Source organism: Lissotriton vulgaris, unplaced genomic scaffold, assembly GCF_964263255.1.
Source record: "Lissotriton vulgaris unplaced genomic scaffold, aLisVul1.2 SCAFFOLD_618, whole genome shotgun sequence".
Lineage (NCBI taxonomy): Eukaryota > Metazoa > Chordata > Amphibia > Caudata > Salamandridae > Lissotriton > Lissotriton vulgaris.
Genome location: NW_028240653.1, coordinates 718,218 through 742,672, shown reverse-complemented (window position 1 = coordinate 742,672; position 24,455 = coordinate 718,218). Strand labels below are relative to the sequence as shown.

The 24,455-nt window shown below is 41.1% G+C and overlaps 1 protein-coding gene across 2 annotated transcripts in view; it reads left to right on the top strand.

Annotated features, from left to right (window-relative positions):
* Positions 1 to 393: 393 nt before the first annotated feature.
* Positions 394 to 24,455, top strand: part of LOC147672917 (fucolectin-4-like) — a 126,202-nt gene continuing 102,140 nt past the window's right edge. The window contains exons 1-2 of one of the 2 annotated variants that reach the window (XM_086947923.1): positions 394 to 470; positions 2,411 to 2,478. In XM_086947923.1, the coding sequence (XP_086804049.1) occupies positions 2,412 to 2,478 (67 nt within the window). In that variant the 5' untranslated portion in view covers positions 394 to 470; position 2,411. Of the gene's footprint in view, positions 471 to 2,407; positions 2,479 to 24,455 lie in introns of both variants that reach the window. The other variant, XM_086947924.1, reaches the window with a different exon arrangement.

Sequence of the window (24,455 nt, the reverse complement as noted above, 5' to 3'; positions counted from 1 at the left end):
TAGTGGGCCACACTTCAGCATTGATTCCTCACACAAAAGCACACTTAAAACAAGGAAATGTCACACACAAACCAAGTGGGATTTTGGCAGCTATCTTATTGCGGCCTTGGCACTCTCTTTGTGGTCAGGGCACATTTCCTTCTCAGTAGCGTTTAAAGGATTTCCTTATCATCTGGCTTCAATAAAGGGAGCAGTTATAGATTTCCTCGAGCACAACTGATGACATTAGATAGCTGTAGGCTGAAGTTGGGATCACACCAATTGCTGTCTTTCACCGAGAAATATTTGGAAATTAATAAGGAAATGGTTGTCCTTATGTTCTTAACAACATCCGGTTAACTGTTATAAAAACATCAGCATAGGAGCTGACAGCTCATTGGCTGATTGAGGGTACTTAGACCCACGAGCTCTGTCGGGTGACAGCAAAGTTCGATTCAATAAACCCCAGGAGCCAGACACCTCAAAGGCAGGTAAGAGACTGGACCTACCAGCAATTGATGAAATGGGGAGAAGAGATGCAAAGAAAGGTAACATCAGTCCTGCTTCACAAGAGGTTGTGCATGCCGAAGTAGAAATTTGATAGGTCTTAAATGCCACTTATGTTCTGTATTGCTATACATTTCTATTCACTATAGACTTCTGTAGCACTTTATGCTGAACCACTTGGCATGAATTGACCTATGAGGGTACAATAAATATGTGTAAAGACTAGAAATGTACATGTAAAGAATGAAAACAAGCACTGGCAATGCCAATAGGTGTTGTACTATATGTGTATAATGACCAACATTATGCCACTGTAAGCATTACAGCAATGGTGAATTTCTTTGGTTTTCGTAGGGAAACGAGAGAGCTTATTTGCTTTATTAAATTGTGTTCTGTAACATATGAAGGTGCCCTGCTGTATCAATATTGAAACGTGTATTTGGCACCCCAACACCTGACTCCTCAATCACGCGAAACAAAACAAATAAAATGCATTGCAATATATCAGCAAATCTCTCTTGTTCCTGTTCAGGGGGCAGCTTCTGGGCTTGTACCTGATCCCCACATGCTTTGGAGTGATATTTCAGCAGGCCCCAAAACACTGACATCGCTCCAAAACAACACTTACCACAACTGCAGCACGTGCCACAGTCCAATGACCCACAGTGCACAGCAGGTGCCCCCTGAGGTGGAAAGAAAGCACTCACTATGTAGGCATCTGCAGCAGGCACTCCATCCCTGCAGCATCACTCGGATTTCAATCACATCACCTACAGCGTCAAAGGGCTGCCGTCATGCAACCTGTTAGCCTCAGCAGAAGAGATTCCTCCTCTCTGCCATTATTTCTGTGTGTCCCCTGCCGACCCCTGGCTGAGGCTCACCAAACTCTCCAACATGAACCACCATAGCTGCAAATGTACCTCCTTCGGTATCAGGTCAATAAACTTCCCCTCCCAGTGCATGCTCAGCACGATAGGCAGCATCCACAGTATCTGCTGCAGGTTCACACACATATGAATGGCCCAAGCGCTGCTACCTGAGCCCCAGGGCCCTGCGGTAATAAACACCCAGACAGCCCTATTAGAACCAGAGCGGTCAGGTCACCTGGGGACCACAGCAAACGCCAGGGATCTGAGATACATGGCAGTGGCACGGTGGTCTTGAGGCCGCAATATGCTTGGCCAGGCTGCTGCGTCCCCGCCAAGCATGTTTTGAGTTTCTTCTCACCACACTTTTCATGGCGGTACAACACCATTAAAAGTGTGGTGGTGAGGAAAGAAAGGGCTGCCTCTGCACCATTGGGTGCATGCAGGGGGCGCATGTTGGGCCCCCCTGTGTGCTTGCCCCCCAGTACCTGCATAGCATGCCGTGCAGCCACTGATTTTGACATTCCCATTGAGGTCCCTTTTTCATAGGCACCGCCATGGGAACGCTAAAGAACTGCCCACCAGACAGTAGAGGACTTAAAGGACTTTCTGGAGGAAGGGGACTAGACCATTGTCAAAAAGGGCTGCTCCCAGCCATCCCTGCCGGACTGGCAAACAAGCTCAGCTCTGGCAAAAAAGTTCAGGCTCAGGGAAAACAGGTGACGCTGCATCAGCCCTGACTCGGATGAAAGGCACAGTGAGCACCTCAGATAAAGGAGGACTGTCTTTGTTCGTCTTTCTGGAATTGTTTGCTATCTTTGACACAGTATTTTAAACAAATGCCTGGATAAGAAGTGACCTTAAAAAAACTAGTGGTATTTTCATCAGTGAGCCTTGTCAAATGAAGACAAACATAATATATTGTTAGTTTCTTTTGATCAATGGGTGCTTTGTGTTTTGACAATATTTCACCGGTCCCCCCCCCAAAAAAATACTGCTCCGTTTCTAACTATTTCATGTCATAGCGGTTATCAAACATGTTGTATTTCTGTCAGTAGGATGAAAGCCGTACTCCAGGCCGCCATTACCTTCCTGATGCTGGTTATCTGTGCCTCTGCCTACTCAGGTAATATGGACATTATTTACAAGATCACATCTGTGTTTGAATATATAGAATATATATTTTTTCCCTAATTTGATCTGAAATTCAATGTATATATTACCATTTGCTAAAATTGCTGAGCCAGCCTTTCTTAATCTCCAGTCAATTCCGGGCAAATATGTTCTTTCCGGTTAGAATCCCAGACAAGCAAAACAGATGTGGAATTGGGATGCTGTTCTTATGCGGCATCTCCCCTTTTAATTATGTTTAGCCTCTTTATAAATACATTATGCTTCACATTACTAAAAACCCATACCTCCCTTCATGTTTTAACCCCTTAGTTTCATGCCTGCATTAGAATTTCAGTGCATATTTACTTCAGCCTGCTCCTCAGGAAAGGCTTTAAATTCAATAGATCCTGTTTCAACAAAATGTCTTTCAGGAGTGACTCAATTTAAGGTTGAATATAAAATGTTAGTGATATAGGTTTTTTGAGGGGTATTCTCTGAAAACCATTCATTTTCACAGCTTTGATTCTTTCGAGGTGCTGTCCAATCGTGTCACACTTTATTCATAAATGCCGAATGTTAGCTCTGTAGTTGGTCATTAGAACTATATGGGGAAGCTGCAGTTGACCACTGCAGAGTTAAAGGGCAGGCTGCTCCTGGTGTTGAAGTATATATTTCAGTCAGCATGTGTGAATGTGTCACATGCAAGAGGAAGATATTTTAGAACCTACAGGAAAAGCCCCCTTATTTTAGCTGCTACAGCACTAACCATCATGGGATCTCTGTGCTCTGGAGTCAGTAGCTCCAGCCGCATAAACATATAGAAAATATGCTCTCTTTTATGCTTCTGGTAACACTTTCCCCAGCCCCTTTGAGAAAACTGTTTTCTCTCAAACCTTGTTCATCCAATCCCAGCTGAGGGTCACAATTCTGCACAGGGTAAACCTACTTGAGAACTCATGAGAATTCCTGAAATAAGTATAACATCGTCAACAAAAGATTTATATTGTGACTAAATTCTTGACATGTGGTTATTTCTGTGAAACTCACAACAGAGCGCTCACTACAATGCATTTCAGTGGGGACCATGTCCCAGACTCCTGTCATTTCTGCCTTACTATATTGTCCATTGTGTGGTCAGGCGATCAGGATTGACTAGTCTCCTTTAAAATGGCCAATCAGAGTTTATCTGAAGACCAACAGTGCGGAAAGACCCACATTTTAGCCCAACCCGAGCCCTTCTTTAAACGCTCATAACTCAAACCAGCTTCACAGATTTACACCAAATCACAAAAAGTTGAGAATCCCATCATGGGCAAATGTTAGAGATGTTTTGCTTTTGTATTCACTGAACCAGAACTACATTTAAAGTGTGGGCAAACTGAGAAGTGAAAGTTGGTCTGCTGCCAGACTCTGCACCCAACCTGCAAAGGTCATCACCCCCACTGCGCAGGGCCTTTGTTTTTACCCAGTTCTCTAAAATGGGGGAGATCAGCCCCGTCTTCAAAAAGTAATTCCTTGGCCCTAGCCTTTTATCTAAATTCAGACCCATCTTCATCTTACCTGGCTGGGGAAAGCTATTAAATGCTGTGTCTCAAAATAACTAATCATATACTTCATTGATAACAGCTTACTCACTGACTATCAATCAAGACTGCATTCTCCTGCCAGCATGTCAGTGGTCATGCTAAGGGCTCTCAGTGGCATGCTTCACATATTAATGTGGTGACCCATACTTACTTTTACTGCTTGACTTACCTGTGGTGTTCGACACTGGCAAGGACTACAGGTTACTGTGTTGTCCGTAATCTCCCCAGCTAAATGAAACCAACCCATATAGCATATTTGTTAAATGTGCTTTACAACTTTGCAACTTTTGGAAATGTATGTTATTAGTTATCAGGTAGGTTTGGCAAATTAAAATGTGCAGATTATTAATTGCCAATTCCTAAAGAGACTACAAGGTTAAATATCACTGTGGGGCAGAACAGTCTCACAAGAAGAACTACTAACCAAATGTTGTTTATAAGAATATTAGGTATGTATCTGTCTTATTCTATTATCAAGAATGTTCCTACTTCGTGCGGCCACTGGTGCAGGTGCCCGAAGTCAGAGCCAGTGCGGGTACCGCCGTTAGAAACGTGTCGTACACCCTACTCATAGTAGAGCAGGCAGACTGGGGGTTTGACAGGCATTTGTGGCAGAGTACCCTGCCCACCAAGCACTATATTGGACCCATAATTCCTTACTCAAAGCCATAATTGGATGCTTAACAAGCTGATTACTTAGACTAAACATCCTCCAGAGCTTGACCACATCCACGCTATCTGTAGCATTGATCATCTGTGATGACAGAAAAATGGAGACAAAAAAAATTCAAACAGATGAAGAACAAAAGCAGTGGCTGTGCTTATGTATATCAAATAGGCAATCCATTTGCTACTAGATACTAAATATAACAGCATAACAAGTATGAGAATATAAAGCAAAACCGCTGCTCTTAATATTGCAAGGGGTACAAACAAGAAACACATATCAATATTCTAAACAAATCAATGGATATCATATTGGAAATAAAATAAATGGCTGGATACAGAAAATGATTGCCAAAGAGCAACCAAAATAGAAATATTGAATAAATAACATTGCTAAATGTGCTTGATCATGTAATGAGTCATCACTATGAAATACTGAACTGGTTCTCTTTTTTTCTCATAATGACCAGCTATTGAAGACCAGCAACACCACCTTGATCAACTCATTATTTATTTTTGGTGTTCCCCAAAGATATCTATTGGCTCCAACATTATTTAACATATACCCCTTATCTCTTTACTGGTGGGATCCAAGTTCACCATCTACCATTCTGCAGACAAACTGTAAAGATAGTTAAAACGTAATGCAGCAAAAAATTGGAATTCTCTCCCCAACTGGATCCGTGCAGAACCTTGTCATCTGAAGTTTCGAAAGGCACTTAAAACTTTTCTTTTTCCCAAGGACCCTTAATTACTGGTTTCCTCCTCAGTCTGCTGTTCGTTCTATTTTTTGTTAGCGCTGGGACGCTTTCGGGCAGCCATGCGCTTTATAAATATAATTTCATTTCATTTCATTTCATTTCAACGTCTTACAAAAGAGACATTCTCATCCTCAAATTCTCAAATGCTGTCTCTTGATATTGCAACAAAGGATGGCAAACAACTTTCTCATTTTAAATCCCTAAAGGTCATTCTCATCAACCCAAGCTCTAGCACAGGAAAATCACCTACTTCTTGACCCCCAGTGAACTGAGAGTAGCTGCCCACACATTTCGATTATTTCTCAACTAAACAGTAGTGCCACTATTTGGGCTTATGTTCGCCAATCCTATCTCGCGCCGACCAAGGCTGTTATCCATACTGTGACCAGACAGAAGCCTGAGAAAAGAAATTTAAAAACATTTTCACACCAGTCGCCACTGAAGGAGACTAATTAGATCAGCGCCATGTTTGCCCATCAACGTCTGAAAGCAGCCACTGAGCCTGCACCCTACTACAATATGCCAGCGTTGTAAAATGCGAAATGCAGGCCTGGTCAGATTTATCCTAAACAAGGGTCAGTTTGAATGCATCACCCCACTTTCAAGTGCCTTGTACCAGATTTACTTTGAAGCCAGAATTCAATTTACAATCTGAAACACAATTTTTTCTAACTGAGAAATCAAATTATCTGGTAAACTGCTGACTATCTCTGGGTCTTGACTGACCCTCAGGATCAAAGACAAGGTAAAGCTAGAAACTCAAACCCAGTTCTTCACTGGTGCAGCAAACAGCCTCTGAAAGTCCTTGCCTCCTCAGCTAAGAACCCAATCAAACCTTCTTTCCTTCTGGGAATTTCTAAAACAGTATATTCTCATCTGCACATGAACACATTTTGATGGCATAAGGCATGCATTTCCTATCCCAGACTCTGAAGCAATCCATGTTTCTGTACTCATTACCTGTAACGTTTTCAATTGCTAACTTTATACTTCAAATGTTAGCATTTTTCCTTTTCTGTGCCAAGCGCTCTACCGCCTTTTAGCGCTCTCCTGACTTTCAGTAGTGATTTAGTAAAAATAGTGAAATATCTATAATGACATAGATAACTGACCGTAGTGCACTGTGGCAGCTTTAAATGGGTGATGTTGCTGCAGTAGCACACATACCACTGCAGGGCACTGCTGTCAGGCAGCCTCTCCAGCAGCATCTGATAGGCATGTATTTAAGACAAATGCCTTGCTTCCCCAAAAGCTGTAGGAAGAAAGCGAAGAGTGTAGGTTGTAATTTAGCTGAAAAAGCGATAACCCGCATCCTAATTTAGGAGGGTATGCATTCCTTTAATTGGGAGTGGGCACTTATCTCATACTGTTCAGGTAATAGATACTCCAGAGCTCTGCCCCTACCAGAATGAGACCCCCGACCAAAAAGAGCTTCTTTCAGGTTTTCTGGCACAACCCAAAGACCACAGTGCAGGTTAACAAATGCAAGACAGCAGAACCTAAAACCAAAACTTGTTTCTGAAGCAGATAGAAATAGAATTCAAGGTCTGTGATCTCTACTTATAAGACAGAGTTTGCGACCCCCTATTGGAATAATGCTGCCACATTTTACTTGCTGTTGCTGGCTTTTTATGAATATGACTTTTTAAATGGAAATTTCATTTGTTATCATCTATACATACTGACTTTTAATGAATGTAATATTCCAAATGCAACCTTGAACCTTTTAAATGTTTTGTACTTGCAATGGTTTATTTTTAAATCACGCAATAAAGATTATTATTATTATACTTATAAGACTCCAATAAGAAAGGGTGAAAAACATTTCCCCAAAGTATTTATATTCAGTTCACAGTGCACAGCCTGTCTCGGTATGTGTGTGTTCCTCAACTTTATCAGCACTGGGAAGAAGATGCGAGATGAAAAGGCAGCAGGAAAGACCCGTTTACATCATGTCTGCTTTTACAATTAAACAGTAACTAATGGGGATAATCTGTTGTTTAGTGGGCAAAGGTTTTCAACCCCCAAAAGTCAGTTTAATATATGCAATTTATATTCTAGCTTTCAACATTGTGAAGCTCACTTTCAGCTGGATTTAGCCTTTTCACCCCGTAGGTTTTTTGCTCTGCAACTTCCATTGTCATCTCACGTAGCTTGTCCAACTTACTTTCCATATCCCAAGGGATTTACAGGTACAGGACCATACTGCTCGAAGACTAGGATGTGGTTTAGTGCTCCGCAGCTCCTTAGATGATCAGAACCTCCTGTTTGGCCTCCAACTCTCAGAGGGTTGTGAGATTAAGCAACTCTCAGAGGGGTGTGAGATTAAGCAACTCTCAGAGGGTTGTGAGATTAAGCAACTCCCAGAGGGTTGTGAGATTAAGCAACTCTCAGAGGGTTGTGAGATCATAACTCTCAGAGGGTTGTGAGATCACAACTCTCAGAGGGATGCGAGATCACAACTTTCAGAGGGTTGTGAGATTAATCAACTCTCAGAGGGTTGTGAGATTAAGCAACTCTCAGAGGGTTGTGAGATTAAGCAACTCTCGGAGGGTTATGAGATTAAAGCAGTCGACGTTTATTCATAAATGGGCATGCAGAATTAGAATCTTGCACTTAGTCAGCCCATGAGTACATGGTACAGGACCATACTGCTCGAAGACTAGGATGTGGTTTAGTGCTCCGCAGCTCCTTAGATGATCAGAACCTCCTGTTTGGCCTCCAACTCTCAGAGGGTTGTGAGATTAAGCAACTCTCAGAGGGGTGTGAGATTAAGCAACTCTCAGAGGGTTGTGAGATTAAGCAACTCCCAGAGGGTTGTGAGATTAAGCAACTCTCAAAGGGTTGTGAGATCATAACTCTCAGAGGGTTGTGAGATCACAACTCTCAGAGGGATGCGAGATCACAACTTTCAGAGGGTTGTGAGATTAATCAACTCTCAGAGGGTTGTGAGATTAAGCAACTCTCAGAGGGTTGTGAGATTAAGCAACTCTCGGAGGGTTATGAGATTAAAGCAGTCGACGTTTATTCATAAATGGGCATGCAGAATTAGAATCTTGCACTTAGTCAGCCCATGAGTACATGGTACAGGACCATACTGCTCGAAGACTAGGATGTGGTTTAGTGCTCCGCAGCTCCTTAGATGATCAGAACCTCCTGTTTGGCCTCCAACTCTCAGAGGGTTGTGAGATTAAGCAACTCTCAGAGGGGTGTGAGATTAAGCAACTCTCAGAGGGTTGTGAGATTAAGCAACTCCCAGAGGGTTGTGAGATTAAGCAACTCTCAGAGGGTTGTGAGATCATAACTCTCAGAGGGTTGTGAGATCACAACTCTCAGAGGGTTGTGAGATCACAACTTTCAGAGGGTTGTGAGATTAAGCAACTCTCAGAGGGTTGTGAGATTAAGCAACTCTCAGAGGGTTGTGAGATCTCAACTCTCAGAGAGTTGTGAGATCACAACTCTCTGAGGGTTGTGAGATCACAACTCTCAGAGGGTTGTGAGATTAAGCAACTCTCGGAGGGTTATGAGATTAAAGCAGTCGATGTTTATTCATAAATGGGCATGCAGAATTAGAATCTTGCACTTAGTCAGCCCATGAGTACACAAGTGTGTGCTGGGCACAACAATGCATCAGTGAAGAAATGGTACTTTCAGTACATAAGGTTTGAAAAGAATAGTTAAATGGAATGATACCAAACCAAAGCCTCCTGGACTGTGATATGATCTCTCGGTAGGAACCTACCACTATTAACAATGTCTACCTACTAGCCACTGCCCAGTCTCAGCTTCTCCGAATATTAACTCTCACCGGGTCTGCATGTCTAACGCAAGCACAACTTTTTGGGGAAACCACAGACACTTTCAGAACCACATCCATCATCTAATCCAGCAAACTCATGTTTTAGACTTCAAACGCTGAAGCAATTCTTCTTCCAAGGCTTTGAATGACTGTCCGTCCTAAAAAAAGCTGACATCACCTCCATCCTGTACCTAGTCTAATTCATAGCGAAATCCAACAAAGGTACGTACATTCCCCAAAGATATTTGCTATTCAACCAACGCTTTCCACATCCTGATGTGCCTAAGAGCATACAGGACAGGCAAATAGGAGAGTGGGTAAAAAGATGAGGATGGTAAAATAAAACAGAACAGAAACAAATAACATAATTAGCAAAAGGGAAGGGAAAGGGGAAACATGAAAGAAAGTATAAGGCAGAAGGGAGAAATGAATAGGAAAAGACGAAGGAGTGCATAGCAAGGGTCAGAGATCAAGAGTGAGAAGGAACAGGAGAGAATGAAAATATGTAGAAGAGACAAAGAAGGAGTGTGAGTACTGATGCTTGAACTAGTTTGGGGATGTTTAAATGTTTAAATCTAGACTCAAGGGACAGAGAGCTAGAGAACATGGGGATGGACAAGCTTGAAATATAGAGGTTAAGAAACCGAGAAATGCAGGAATGCAATAAAAAATGAATGGACACTGAGGCAACATGATAATTATAATTGGGGTTGAATTTCAGGCCATATGCTGATTTTTTCCAGCTCTTTAGACCTACTAGCATTACAGTGGCCATGGTGCACGTTCACCCTCCATGTTCTAGTGTGTTCATACTAATGGTATCAAGACCTGGGCACATTTTAGCCCTTAATAGGATATTATGAGCATTTAAGGCATGTGGCGGGGAAGGTATAAATCGGATCACTGACAGAATATCGACAGTCAAAATATCGACTTGCCAAAATATCGAGGTTAAAACATCGAATGCCAGAATATCGACTTCCTATCTACAAACAGGTTAGTACAAAAATATCGACTCCAAAATATTGATAGGAAAAAATATTGACAGCCAAAATATCGAATTTTTTAAATATCTTAAAAGTAATGTAAAACTAATATAATAATCAACATAGTTAATTTAAACATACTTAAAATACTTAAATAAACTTAAAATTAATAAATAATTAATGTAACTTAAAAAAATGTAATTTTAAAACATATATACATAATATTAACAAAACATATACAATATGTTTCCCATACGATAGCGACAGGGTTAAACTTACTATTCCCACTCCAGAGAGTGCAACAGTAGAGAAAGCGTTGGATAGCGTAGGGGTAAAAAATACCATTCCCACTCCAGAGAGCGTCACAGTAGGGAAAGTGTTGGATAGTGTAGGGGTAAAAATTACGATTCCCACTACAGTGAGCGCAACAGTAGGGAAAGCTTTTGATAGCGTAGGGGTAAAAATTACTATTCCCACTCCAGTGAGTGCAACAGTAGGGAAAGCGTTGGATAGCGTAGGGGTAAAAAATTACTATTCCAACTCCAGAGAGTGCAACAGTAGGGCAAGCGTTGGATAGTGGGAGGGTAAAAATTACTATTACCATTCTCCAGAGAGAGCAACAGTAGGGAAAGCGGTGGATAGCGTAGGGGTAAAAATTACTATTCCCATTCCAGAGAGGGCAACAGTAGGAAAAGCATTGGATAGAGTAGGGGTAAAAAATAACTATTCCCACTCCAGAGAGTGCAACAGTAAGGAAAGTGTTGGATAGCGCAGGGGTAAAAATTACTATTCCCACTCCAGTGAGTGCAACAGTAGAAAAAGCGTTGGATAGCATAGGGATACAAATTACTATTCCAACTCTGGAGAGTGCAACAGTAGGGCAAGCGTTGGATAGTGGGAGGGTAAAAATTACTATTCCTACTCCAGAGAGTGCAACAGTAGGGAAATCGTTGGATAGCGTAGGGGTAAAAATTACTATTCCAACTCCGGAGAGCGTAACAGTGGGGAAAGCGTTGGATAGCGTAGGGATAAAAATTACTATTTCCACTCAAGTGAGTGCAACAGTAGGGAAAGGGTTGGATAGCGTAGGGGTAAACATTACTATTCCCACTCCAGCGAGTGCAACAGTAGGGAAAGCATTGGATAGCGTAGGGGTAAAAATTAATATTCCTACTCCAGAGAGTGCAACAGTAGGGAAAGCGTTGGATAGCGTAGGGTTAAAAACTTACTATTCCCACTCTAGTGAGTGCAATAGTAGGGAAAGTAAATACTTCATATACAAATATAAATAACATAAAAATTATTACCAATTACAAATTAATTAAAATATTTTACAATTTTATAAAATATATTAATTAATCAATTAAAATTACAAATAAAAATTAACTAATAATAAAAATTACCTACTAATACTAATTATTTACCAATTACCAATAAATTAATTTACAATATAAAAATAATTAAAAATTACACACAATAAAAAAAAATGTAATTACTTACAATTAAATTACTTCCCAAGCTACTCCCCTATAAAAACACAACCCACTACAGAAAAAAATGTAATAAAAGTAACATATTTATCAATTAATCAATTACAATACATTACAAATTATATTTTAATTAATTACCAATTACTAATTAATTAACAATTAATTCTAAATAAATACCAAAAAATAAAATAACATATTTAATTAATTATAATTAAATTACTTCCCACCCTATTCCCCTATAAACCCACAAGCCGCTACAGAAAATAAATTACTAAAATTAACATATTTATCAATGAATGAATGTATGAATGTAAGTATTTTATTGTTGATTAATTAAAATCATTACAAATAAGAATAGATAAAAGCAACCTACATAAACAAACATATACTATGCACAAAGTTATTATCATCTTAAAATGATCATCTAAAATTGCATTAATACAGTCATTTCCATAATAATATTTAAATGTTTACACACTGATTAAATTACAGGTATTAACTAGAGTACAATATATTAGCAGCAATCACTGTTATAGCAGCATTTAATTAAAGTGCCAAGTGTTAGCAGTAGGAAACATTTTTTGCTGTTTTCCATTTGAAAGCTATAGTAAAGTTCAATGTGCATAACTATAGTAAATTATACTAATAGACCCTTCAACTGGCATACATTTTGATTTAAACAATTCTTAAAATAAGTTTCTCAAATTATTTTGGATCACGATAAATAGTTATTTACTTGTTATTTGTCTTTGAGTTTCTTCTCAGCAATAATAATAAACTTAACAAAGCGATAAATAAGTTTTATATTGGCCCCACTCAAACAGGTAATAATTGCTTGCCTGCATGTTCTAATTCCAAGATCATTAAAAATTGGTTTTAGGATCAACTTCCGAGCCTCTGCCAAAGCTGGACATAAGGTTACAATGTGTGTTAGTGTTTCCTCTCTTTGACTACAAAGCCTGCAAATGCTCGATACCCATTGATTTTCCCATTTTGGTATACCATCCTTTGTCAGATATCTTCCCAGCCTTAAATACATAAATGTATTCTTGAGCCTAGGTTTTAAATGATAAGACAAGTAAGATTTAGGTGACAGCCTACCGAAAGAGTTAGCAACTGTCCAGAAATGACTTCTTTTCCTTAATTCCTCCTTGTCCGCTATAGTCGTTAATAATGCGGCCATTTGATTCATTTCTTTTTTAAAAACTGTCCTGCTCCTCATTTCATCAGCCAAATTAGAGCAGTCAAAATTACTTATGCATTCATTCAAATACAGCTGCCAATTTTTTGAATATTCCCCTTCTGAGACTTCAAGCCAGCATAACTTTGCCAGTGAACCTTCCTCTGAACGCACTCATGTTAAAAGAGACTTCAAGAATGTAGATTGACGCACCAGAGATTGGTTTTTCAAACCAAATTCCACTCTTATGTTTGCTCAACTAATATATTTGGGGATTTCAAAAACAGTTTTATATATTCTAATCTCTATATCGTCGAGCACTTTCGCGTCTTTGCCCCTAAAGATGAATGAGCAATATTCCAAAGACGGCATTAATTTTGCTTGCATCACCTTTATTGTAATAAGGTAATTGGGGCATAATAGTTTTGTCTCTTAATTTTCTAAAAGCAAATGCAAGTGAGCAACCCCTGGCTTCAAGATTGTTAAAATGCTGTCTAAAAATCAAACCATCGTCAAACGTGATTCCAAGGTATTTATATAATTTCTCATTTTCAATTACCATACCATTAATATTCCACTCTTTAATCCTAGGCTTCCCTTTTCCCATAGTCATTATCTTTGTCTTTTTTATATTAATTGTCAGACCATTTTGTGTAACATAACATTTAAAAGAGTTAATTAACCTTTTTAATCCTATTTCTGTTTGGCTCATTAAAATCGTGTCATCTGCATATTGCATATATTTGATTTCCTGACTATGAATAAAAGGCGAATGTGAATTTATATTTTTAAAATGGGCTGGTAAATCAGCCATAAAAAGATTAAAAAGGCAAGGAGCCAAAACACACCCCTGTTTTAGTCCCACATTTGTAGCTAAACGTTGGGTCATATGTTTACCATCGCCTAGTTTGATTTGCACCCAGGTGTTGAAGTATAACAGTATAATCATTTTTAATAGAGACTCTGGAATACCCCAATACCGTAGCTTCCTCCAAAGAATATTTCGTGGTACTGAATCGAAAGCGGCTTTTAAAACAATAAAACAAACATATAATCTCTGCTTCCTACTTTTGGCTCTCTCACCTAATAACGTTAATAAAATCAAATTTGTATGAGTTGATTCGCCCCTTCTAAACCCAGTTTGAAATTTAGGAATCAGCTCCTCCTGTGAGGCCCAAGTCTTTAACTCATCCAGCAAGCAACTAGCAAATATTTTTTCCTCTACATCAGTGAGTGTAATTAAACGGTAATTAGCCGGATTATCCTGCGCGCCACATTTGTAAATCGGCTGTATAATACTCCTGTGCCAGGATAACGCAAGAAGACCTGATTTAAGAATTTCATTAAATAAAAGCATTAATAACTCTGGCCAATTACTCACTTCAGCCTTAAATATTGCATTCGGGATACCGTTTGGACCCGGTGGATTTGATCCTTTTTATCGCCTTTTTTACTTTGTTGAGCGACCAAGGTTCCATATCCACTCTACAATGAGGAGGAGAGATGCCACCCCCACTCCCCCTATCTTTTACTTTATGCATGTCAACTAAACTATTATTACTATATTTACCATTTTCTAAATATTCTGTATCAATTTTTTCATTAAAAAAGCTCACCCAACTCACTTCATCAACATTAGCACTGCTACCTCTATTATTACCATTCTCAATGTCATTAATGATGCTCCAGAATAACCGAAGGTCTTTGGATTTACATGCGTGATGGACTTTTGCCCAAGTTGATTTATAATAGGCTTGTTTTGCTATCCATATTTCCTTCTTGTATCTCCGTTTTAACTCTCTAATTTTACATGATATATTGAGACGCGGTAGCCTGTTATTATTCCTGTGAAGTAATCTTATTTTTTTATTAAGTTTTCTTTTTTGATAAACTAAGTGGAAAGAATACCATCCTGGTCTCCTAGGGTTTAGTGTTATACCCTTACAGGGCTCGTCTCTCTGAAATTTAGCTACTAATTTATCACACAAATGGGACCAAAGCTCAACCATAGACTGCCCTTCAGCATAAGCAGCATGCGTATCCTGAACTAAACAGCCAAGAACGCCCAAGATTTTATCCTCAGTTTTTCCATTCCAAATTAACCTTTTAAGATTAAAGGCTGTTGGAGCTTTTATCATAGTCCTAGTTTCTGGCAGATACTCCGGATCAATGTCAAGGAGAATGAATTGTGGATTGTGATCGCTTTCAATCCTTGGGACAATCTCGTAATGTTTTACTAAATTATATAATTTCTCAGACAGTATAGTAAAGTCTATTACAGATGAACATTCAGCTTTGTTAAATGTGGGAATATTATCTGAATCATGCAAAATCTTTAGGTTGTATTTTTTAAACTCATATTCTGTCCATTGAGCTAACCGTTTTAAGTGAAGAGTCTGCCAATTAAAAGGATCAAAGTGCATATTAAAATCACCTGAAATAATAAATACTGAATCCAAATGCTCATAATATAAAGTTTTTACCATTCCCCATAGCAGGATTATTTGAGAAGATCTAACTTTCTTTTTACAATTTAAATGCACATTTAATAAGATAATTGAGTGACTGGCTATTAGTTTAATTTATCAATTAATTATTTAAAATGAACTACCAATTATATTTTAATTAATAATGAATTAACAATTAATTCTAAATAAATACCAATAAATAAAATACCATATTTAATTAATTATAATTAAATTACTTCCCACCCTATTCCCCTATAAACCCACAACCCGTTACAGAATTATATTACACAAAAATTAAAAATTAATATTAACTTGCCTTATATTCGATATTTTTATTGTCTATATTCTGTCTAGTCGATATTATGTCCATTCTATATTTTTGATTCAATATTATGTCCATTCTATTCAATATTAAAAAATTGTAGTCAATATTTTGGTAGTCTATATTCTGTCTAGTCGATATTATGTCTATTCTATATTTTTTACTCGATATTATGTCTAGTCGATAATAAAAAATCGATATTTTGACTATACCGCATAAATCATATCATATGTATCAAAGTGTTGCTTGTTCAGTAGGTAATGTTGCATATTTTGACCTTCACCAGTCCTTTACCGGTATGTGTGCAAAAAAGTTGTATATCTACATGTGCTTTGATATGTGTATAATAAATAACTCTATTGCTATGTTAGCCAATGGAAGGTGGTCATTTCATGTTTTTAAAAACTTAATTTCACATAAGAGCCACACAAATATAATACAAGGAATGAACAGGCAATGTCTTTTATTAATTTTCAGGAGTGATAATCCAACATATTTCATCAAACCAAAGTCACCAGCAAGAGTTAATGTATTCATTCTGGTGTAAATTAGTATGTCCGAAAAGACTATGGCAATGTAGGCATGAACTAGCAAAAGTAATTCTTCCAGTGTCATATGTAAGCTTTTGCATTTTCTTAAAATTTGTATCTTGTTTAACTACACCCACCATTCTTGAGGCGTGAGCAACAGAATAGAAACTGTCACACACTCCCTCCTTTGAGAAAGAATTTGACGTGACCTGTTCAACAATGTGCAATCAATAGGTAGTTGTACTGTGCCTTAAACATGTAGCATTAACCACTATAAGCAAATATACAGTAAAATAAACAGTGAATCAATTTAGGGCCATATTATCAAGAACGGGAGAAAACATTATTGCCGCTTTAGCGGCCGAAAACTGCCACTAAAGCTGCAATAAGCGGCTTGATAATATGCCCTATAGAATTCCAATAAAAGCCCAGGTTTGATGTCCATCAAACCAGAACCTGTGCTTCTATTGGAATTCTATAGGGCATATTCTCAAGCCCCTTATTGCAGCTTTAGCGACAGTTTCCTGCCGCTAAAACAGCGATAATGTTAGCCCGTTCTTGATAATATGGCCCTTTAACTCTATAGCATTCATACTACCTCTGTGTGCCCTTATCAAAATTTAGACGGGCGGCAGAGCATCGAAATATCACAAAAGAATCATTCATATATTTGATTTAAACCTATAATTTCTGTGGCGCAGGTATAACATGCCTACACTGTTGACAGGGGCACATTAGCGACCAAAGCAATTTTATTTCCCATTAGACTGAACCTGTGCGATTGCATAGAAGGGAATCTTTAAACAGATTTAGGGTTAGTACTTATGTCAACTACTAAGGTATGTTCTTCTTTAGACACTATCACAGTTTTTTATGGCTTCTATACATTTGCTGTTACTGTCAATGCAGTCATTCACATTGACATGCACTGAAATAATTGTTTCTGGATGTTTATGTTACAGTTTACTTATTTTGTGCATAATTTGGGAAAAAACATCACTACGTTTACCAGTTTGCATCAACTTATTCAAAGTTGTCACTATGAGAGTTCATGTGGTCTTTTTTCATTGTGACTGTATGTCTGTGCATTAATGATTTATTGACTCCATCAAGAGAAGCTCCTTGTCAGTATTTTGCATTCATTTGTCTTGACTCTCTAAAATATTAACTACATTAAGCCCATTTGATCCTCTATTCACTTTCCAATCCAATGATTCATTCCAAACAGTTGACTCTTCCTACCTGTTCTTCCCAGTTCACCAGTGCCACCCATTGCACCAGTCAGATTTCTTTACCCCTTTCTACCCTTTGAAATACTTGGATACCTAAGCTTCTTCACATCCTTTCACCTTTCTGACTTATTTTACTAATTTCTTCCACTTAACCTTGTAAATCATCTACAGTTTGAACAATGTCTTTAGTTTCAGAAATATCAACATTCATATTAAGGGAATGTATCTTGCACTATCTGCAGTTCTCTAGTGTCAGCACTCTGGCAGGAACATTTCATTCTCAAAGTCTACAACATTTTGTACATTCCCATGAACTGTAGGACTTGTTAAAATATTCTGCTGGGTCTCTCACTTTCAACATCATCTTTTTGTAAACACATTTTATTAACTTTTCAGCTAAGCAATACAATAATATAACAGTGTGACATCACCAGATTCTGACTATTCCCAGGGAAAACGTGTCTTTGCAACCTACTCCCATACCCCCACTGCTAGCTCAGTTGTGTCTCACATATTATCAGTATCCTCTGTAACATTACTTACTGCAAATCTTACCACTCTTAGGCATTTTTTAAAACTCACCCCAACTGCATCCCCCAAGGTGTGTCCCTTTAGCCTTTTACCTGCCCAGTCAATCGCAAGGGTATCACCTTTTGACTTTGCGAGTCGCTAAAAGATACTCAGGGGTCTTCCTCCCACCCCGTGGGGGCTTTATCTAACATGGGGACAATGCACTTAGTAGGCCAAGCACAGGGGAATCAGACATCCTCATCTTGGTCTTCACCCTCCTGGTCACTTTCTCAAACAGTGTCGGGGTTTTTTTAATAAATCAAGCAAAGCTGTCCATGCTCTAGCCACCTCCAGAGACTTCTCACTTCTGGTTCATTTAGCTATTTGCAATCTAACAGTATTTTCACATTCAGCCCATTTATTGAAAGCTTTTTTCCACCTAGATAGACTAGGGCCAGTTCTCGATTTCCAATGGCTGGTAATGTCTCTCTTAGCCAATACTAATCCAAGATCTTGGAACTTACTTGTTATCTTGTTTTTAGCGGTATGGGGGAATCAATGCAACAAACAATAATCCAGAGTGTTCACTATTTCTTTCCCAGTTACTTCCGCCAATATTACGGTTACCCCCTCCCAGATGGCCCCTATGTTCGTGCAACTCCAGAACATATGCAAGAAATCAGCTCCTATTGTATGACATCATGGACATGCTCCTGTTTGCATATTGAAATATTTATTGAGCTTATCTGGGGTGAGGTAGGCCCTGTGTAGTACATAAAAGTTTATCAATTGAAACTGTGCATTTCTAGTACTCTTCCACGCTCTTTCCACCAGCGCCTCCCAATCCTTATCCGCTATGGGCTTGTCTAGGTCTGTTTCCCATTCTCTATGAATCCTAGTCAGGGGAGGGAGCGTTGTGTATGTATGTCACCTGTACAGACATGTGACTGCCTTAAAGGTGCCCGCCGCTGTGACCATATATTGGCAACCAATCGAGATTCCAGTCTCAGTGAGACCCTCCCTCCAGGGTTTCCTTATGGCTGCCATAAGTGCTGTGTGCAAAAGAAGGTATCCTCCCGGTATATTGTGGCATTCCCTGAGGTCATTGAATGGGATCGTAGATATCCCCATGATCCGCCCATGTTCCTAAGCTACGTCAGTCGCATCCATGGGAGACTGTCTCACACATGATCAATGGGATTTCTGTCGCGTAGGAATGCTTAATCTTGGCCCTTTTCAGGCTTCTATTCCAGCAATTATGTACTGTTCTTAGGTCCGTGCTGAGGTGCCTGTCTCAGCAAGGAAGTCTCTAAATTATTTTGGACAGGAGTCGTAAGTCTGGGGCCTCTCCTCTCCTTTCTTCTGGACCACTAAGTTTATCCGCCACTATTTAGTGAGCCATTGCATTTGCGCAGCTATTTAATAATATTCAAAGTCAGGTGCTGCTAACCCTCCCTCTGTTCTCGACCTCATAAGTGTCATGAGTGCTACCCTCCGTCTGCCGGGTCACCATATGAACGCCGTCATCAGTGAATTGAGTTGGGCGAACATTCGGGTTGGTATCTAAACTGGTAGTGGTCCGTAATAATATAGCAGCAATATAGTAGCCTCGGGAGCTCCACCATCTTTAGAAGAGCAAATCCCCATCCGCTACCGACAAGGGCAGAATCCCCTAAAAGTCAATGCTGCTTTTAACTCCCATAGGGCCCATCCTATATTCCCTTCTAATAATTCTCCAGGAGAGGTATATATCTGGGTGCCCAGGTAGGCCAAGCAGTGGGATTTCCGTTGTACCCCCTCTGTTACTAATGGGCCAGCCATACCCGCCCTGCCCAGAAACAGAGACGACTTTGCCCAGTTCACTTTTAGGCCCGCTACTTGCCCTAAACCGTGGCAGAAGACCCTTCGCCCCTCTAAGTGCTTCTTGCGCATCTGCCAGAAACAACAGAAGATCATCTGCATAGAGTGCAATGTGGTGAAATTGACCCGTTACCTCTAACCCCTGAAAATATTGCCCCGTATGGGCTCTGGCTGCCAGCAACTGCGTGGCCAAGGCAATCAGTAGAGGTGACAAAGGACACCCTTGCCGCATGCCCCTTTCTATTCTACAACTTCCAGAAATAAGTCTGCCTGTCTTGACCCGGGTAGTAGGCTCCGTGTATGGCAAGGCCTTCCACTTAATGAATCCTGGCCCAAGTTCACATTTCTTCATCACCTCGAATAGGTAAGCCTAATTCAAGACTGTTGAAGGCCTTTTCAATATCCACTGCAAAGATGGTCTCACAACCCTCGCAGTTGGATCTCGCTTCTAGGATCCGAAGAAGATGTCTAATGTTTAATGCATTGTTTCTGGTGGGGATGAAGCCTGCCTGGTCCTGATGGATTAAACCTTATATTCCAGGTTTAGCATGGATGATGGCTGGTAAGCTGCAGTGTCCCAAGCTGTTTTCCCGGGTTTTAGTAACAGAATAATTACTGATTCTCTCATTGTACAGGGGAGGTGACCTTCAAGTAGCGCTTGGCTATAGAGTTCTACCAGCTAAGGAGTGAGTAAATCAATATAGGTCAAATAGAACTCCACCGGGAGTCCATCTGTCCCTGGTGTCTTGTTTCTGGCCATGGTTTCTATAGCCCCTCTCACCTCACCTAACCCTATGTCACCCCTCAGATCTTTTGCTACTTCCTCCGACACAACCAGTAGTTCCAGGACATTGACAAAGTTAGCCAATTCATTGGGTGTTGGCAACTTCTTGCTCTTATATAAATTCTGATAAAATTTGAAGAATCTATTATTGATATCCTGCTGGCGGTACAGAGATTCTTCACCTCATCCCCTTAGTTCTAATATCATCGACCCCCTTCGAGCCAGATTGACCAGCCAGGCCATGAGGGCTCTAGATTTGTCCATTTCAGCATGGGCCCTAGTTATATAGTTTTTATAGTCAAAACAACAAAGTTGATTCACTTGGGCAGCCACTGCTTTCCTAGCTTCTAGCAGTTCCTCATGCCTGACTCTCTGTTCTGGCTGTTCTCTCTTTAATTCCAGAAGTCTCTACTATGCTGACATTGGGTCTTGCAGTAGAGTCCTACTGCACTCCCACAGACTCAGAGATTTACTGCCCCCGATAACTGACTTAAATGCGTTCACTCAATTAACTTAGATGTTGCTGTGTTGGATTTTCCACAAAATATTGCTGCATAGTGTTAGCCACTGCCGTTCTGAAAACCTGACCCTCCAATGCTTCTGGTTTCAAGCACCAGGTCGGGATTCTAGGTCATTCGCAAGACCATATTATTCCCAGTAGTAATGGGTTATGGTCTGAAATTGTTCTAGTGAGGTACTCGGTAGTCGGTACACTTTCATGAATGTCTGGGGAGCATAGTATAGAGGCAATTCTGATCTGTAGTTCATGTAAGGCAGAGAAAAAAGATTAGCCCCTGTCAACTGGATGTTGTGCTTTCCAGGAGGCTACCAAACCCCACTTCAATTACCAGGTGAGGCGTGCTTCTGCTATTTTATGTGTAGACGCCTCCTGGAGCGGCGGATGCAAACGGTCCACCCCAACATCAGTAACACAGTCAAAATCCCCACCTAGGATTACTGGGCCCATCAGCATGGAGGCCAGCGCTCTGGAAAGCTGGGCCAAGAATGCTGGCTGTTCCGTAATTGGCCCATAAAGGCTACCCAGGGCTACGTCTCTACCATCTAATTTACCCGAAACCACAATGTACTTAACCTCGGGGTCTATCTTTTGGTTTGTACATTGGAAGGGCACTTTTACCCAAATCAGAACCCCCCGTGCGGGATCCGAGTAATTAGTATAAAGCACCTGACCTCTCTATCTGCGCTGTAGTGCAGCCCCCTCTTAGGCAATTACAAGACTTTCTTGGAGCAACACAATTTATAATCCCCTCCTGACTAGAAAAGCATGTATCCTATGATGCCTTAACAATGTATGCATCCCCGGTACATTCCAAGAGATATATTTTAGATCGATGTGGGGGTACCATTGCATTGGTTGAAACATCATTTTTGCAACTTCTTTTTTTGATTATGACACGCCTGGCTCCACCAGTTCCCCAACCCCTAAATAATGCAATAATAAACCCCAAACCCCCCTTCCCCAGGACAGGTGCAACGAAACAATTTCCCATCCAAACTTGGAGTAGTCTCCAAAAACAGTGTTCTTCCTACTGATGGGGCTGTGAAGCGTAATCAGCAGATCTCGGAGCTCCCCCCACATCCATAAATGTTCTAATGTAGTATCTTCCCCAGGACACAGGAAGATTGCAGAAACTCTGCGTTCGGAAGGCCAACCCCATCTTCTCCTCCTAGTTAAGTTTGGGCCCAGCAGTAGAACTATTAAACATCTCCATCACCCATCCAATCTGTTCTATTCAGGCAATGTCGTCTGCTGTTTGAGGAGTGACCTTCAACAATTCCTCATCTGAGTTGCCATTACAACTAGCAGCCACCAATCAATCCAACTTATCTGTATTCTGTCCAGTCTTGCTCGAACCAGAGATGGATTACCCGCTGATGAGTTCCACCGCCGCCTACAGCGCCTTACGCCTCTCATTCTTGACTTCTCTAGATAATGGAGGACATGCCGCTAGTGCGTTCTTCCCTGCATGCTGTTGCCAGCGTTCCAGTGACGTAGTCCCTTCTGTCTGGCTCTGCCAGCTTTCCAGCCAGTCCCATGCTTCCTGCGGGGTGGTAAAAAACTGTGCCCAGCTTGGTCCCCTACTCGCAGCAGAGCTGGAAATTAAATTGCATAGGGAATCTGAAGCTGCCTCAGTTTCTTCTTAACTGCTAAGAATGAGGCCCTTTGATGCTGTACATCCTTCGTAAAGTCTGGGAAGATCATAATTTTACTGTTGGCCACCTGTAGTTCCTGTTTTTGATGGTCCTTAAAGAGCACATGATCACGATCCCAAAAATGAAGCAATCTCGTCACTATGAGTCGGGGAGGGGCCCCTGGACAGGGCAGCCTGGCTGGGACCCTGTGCGCATTTTCGAGCAGGTAGAAGGGGAGAGTCCTACTGTGGCCCCTTAAGTTTTGATCCAGCCTTCAAGGAAGTCCACCATATCTGTACCCTCGTGCTTTCAGTACTTTGACTCAGCCCCCGATTGTGCTAAGCGACTTTTAGAGCATATCCACTTTCTCTGGTAGATCAGAGAGTTCCTTTTCCGAGGCTATCACTCGCTCTTTGAGTTTATGGTGGTCATCTTTTAGTAAGTTCAAATCTCTCCCTGGAGGCCATGTTAGCCTGCATAATATATACTAGGGTGGGGTTGTGCTACCCATCTTTTTCCCCGATTATACACATTCCTCTTCATCATCTGTTTGGCTTCCTGTGCCCCGTGCTCATTGCGCCAAATCCTCTTCTCTTTGATGGTTTTCCATCTCTCCCAGTGGGCTCCCACTTGCGTGCTACTGTAAAGTTCTCAGCGCACAGATCCCCAGTGCAGGTTGGGCGCGTACTTCACCGAGGCAAAGGCCCCTACCCAGATCACACCCTGCCAGTTGTACTGATCACCTTCACAGAGGTCCTGCTGGTTTGGCCAGGTCTTGTTCACCCTAGTAAACCAATTCACAGAGATTATCATGCTAAATGGATATAGTCATAATCCCAGTAGCCATCGGGGTTAAGCACATCGATTATATTGTCCAGGGATCTCCTGTGCGTATGAAGCTCTGCCTCAGCCGAGTAGAGCCCTTAACTCACTGGGATTACAATTGACGCCTTCGGTGTCCCGTTTTCATTTTCCCTGATCTCTCTTCTGCTAAACAGCATGTCAAGGCAGATGCCTGGGCTGGCTGTACACCCGGCGATTGCAAAGCCTCTCCGCAAATGTTCCTGTCCTCTCAAGACAGCATCCGGGACCGCCCTGTGGCCCCCCGTTGGATGGTCTGTATTTTAGGGCTACCGGAGCCCAGGCCGTGTTTGCCGGTCCGCCACCTGTATGTTCCAGTCTGCTTCAGGGACTACCCCAGTAACCCAGTCTCTCTGGGTGCAGTCGTCCCCTCAGATGCGCACTCCGCCAATATGGTGATGTCAAGGGGAGAGGGGCGCTGTTTGCCCTCCTCCGATCTTGCTAGTGTCCTCCTTTGCAATTCAAGCAGGGCAGTCTGAGAGTGTCCGCTTTTCTGGTCGTGGGCACCGCCGCCCCGTGTTCGCAGGTCGTGACTTACCAGTCCATGAAAGGGACAAGCAGGTCAACAGTTCTACATCGCTTGCCCGGGGCTCTCCTCCACCGTAACTGCATCGGCGCGAGCAGCAGTGTTTCCAGCTCTCCCGCTGTCACCTTACTGAACGCGCTGTCTCCACTTGTAATATCTTTGGCAACGGGCACAGCTAGTTTCTTCCGGCCCCCACCGGCTCGTGCTGCCTTACCGTCGTTGTGGGCTAAGTGCTCCGTCCCTCCTCAGCCGCCATCTTACTCCTCACCAGCGTT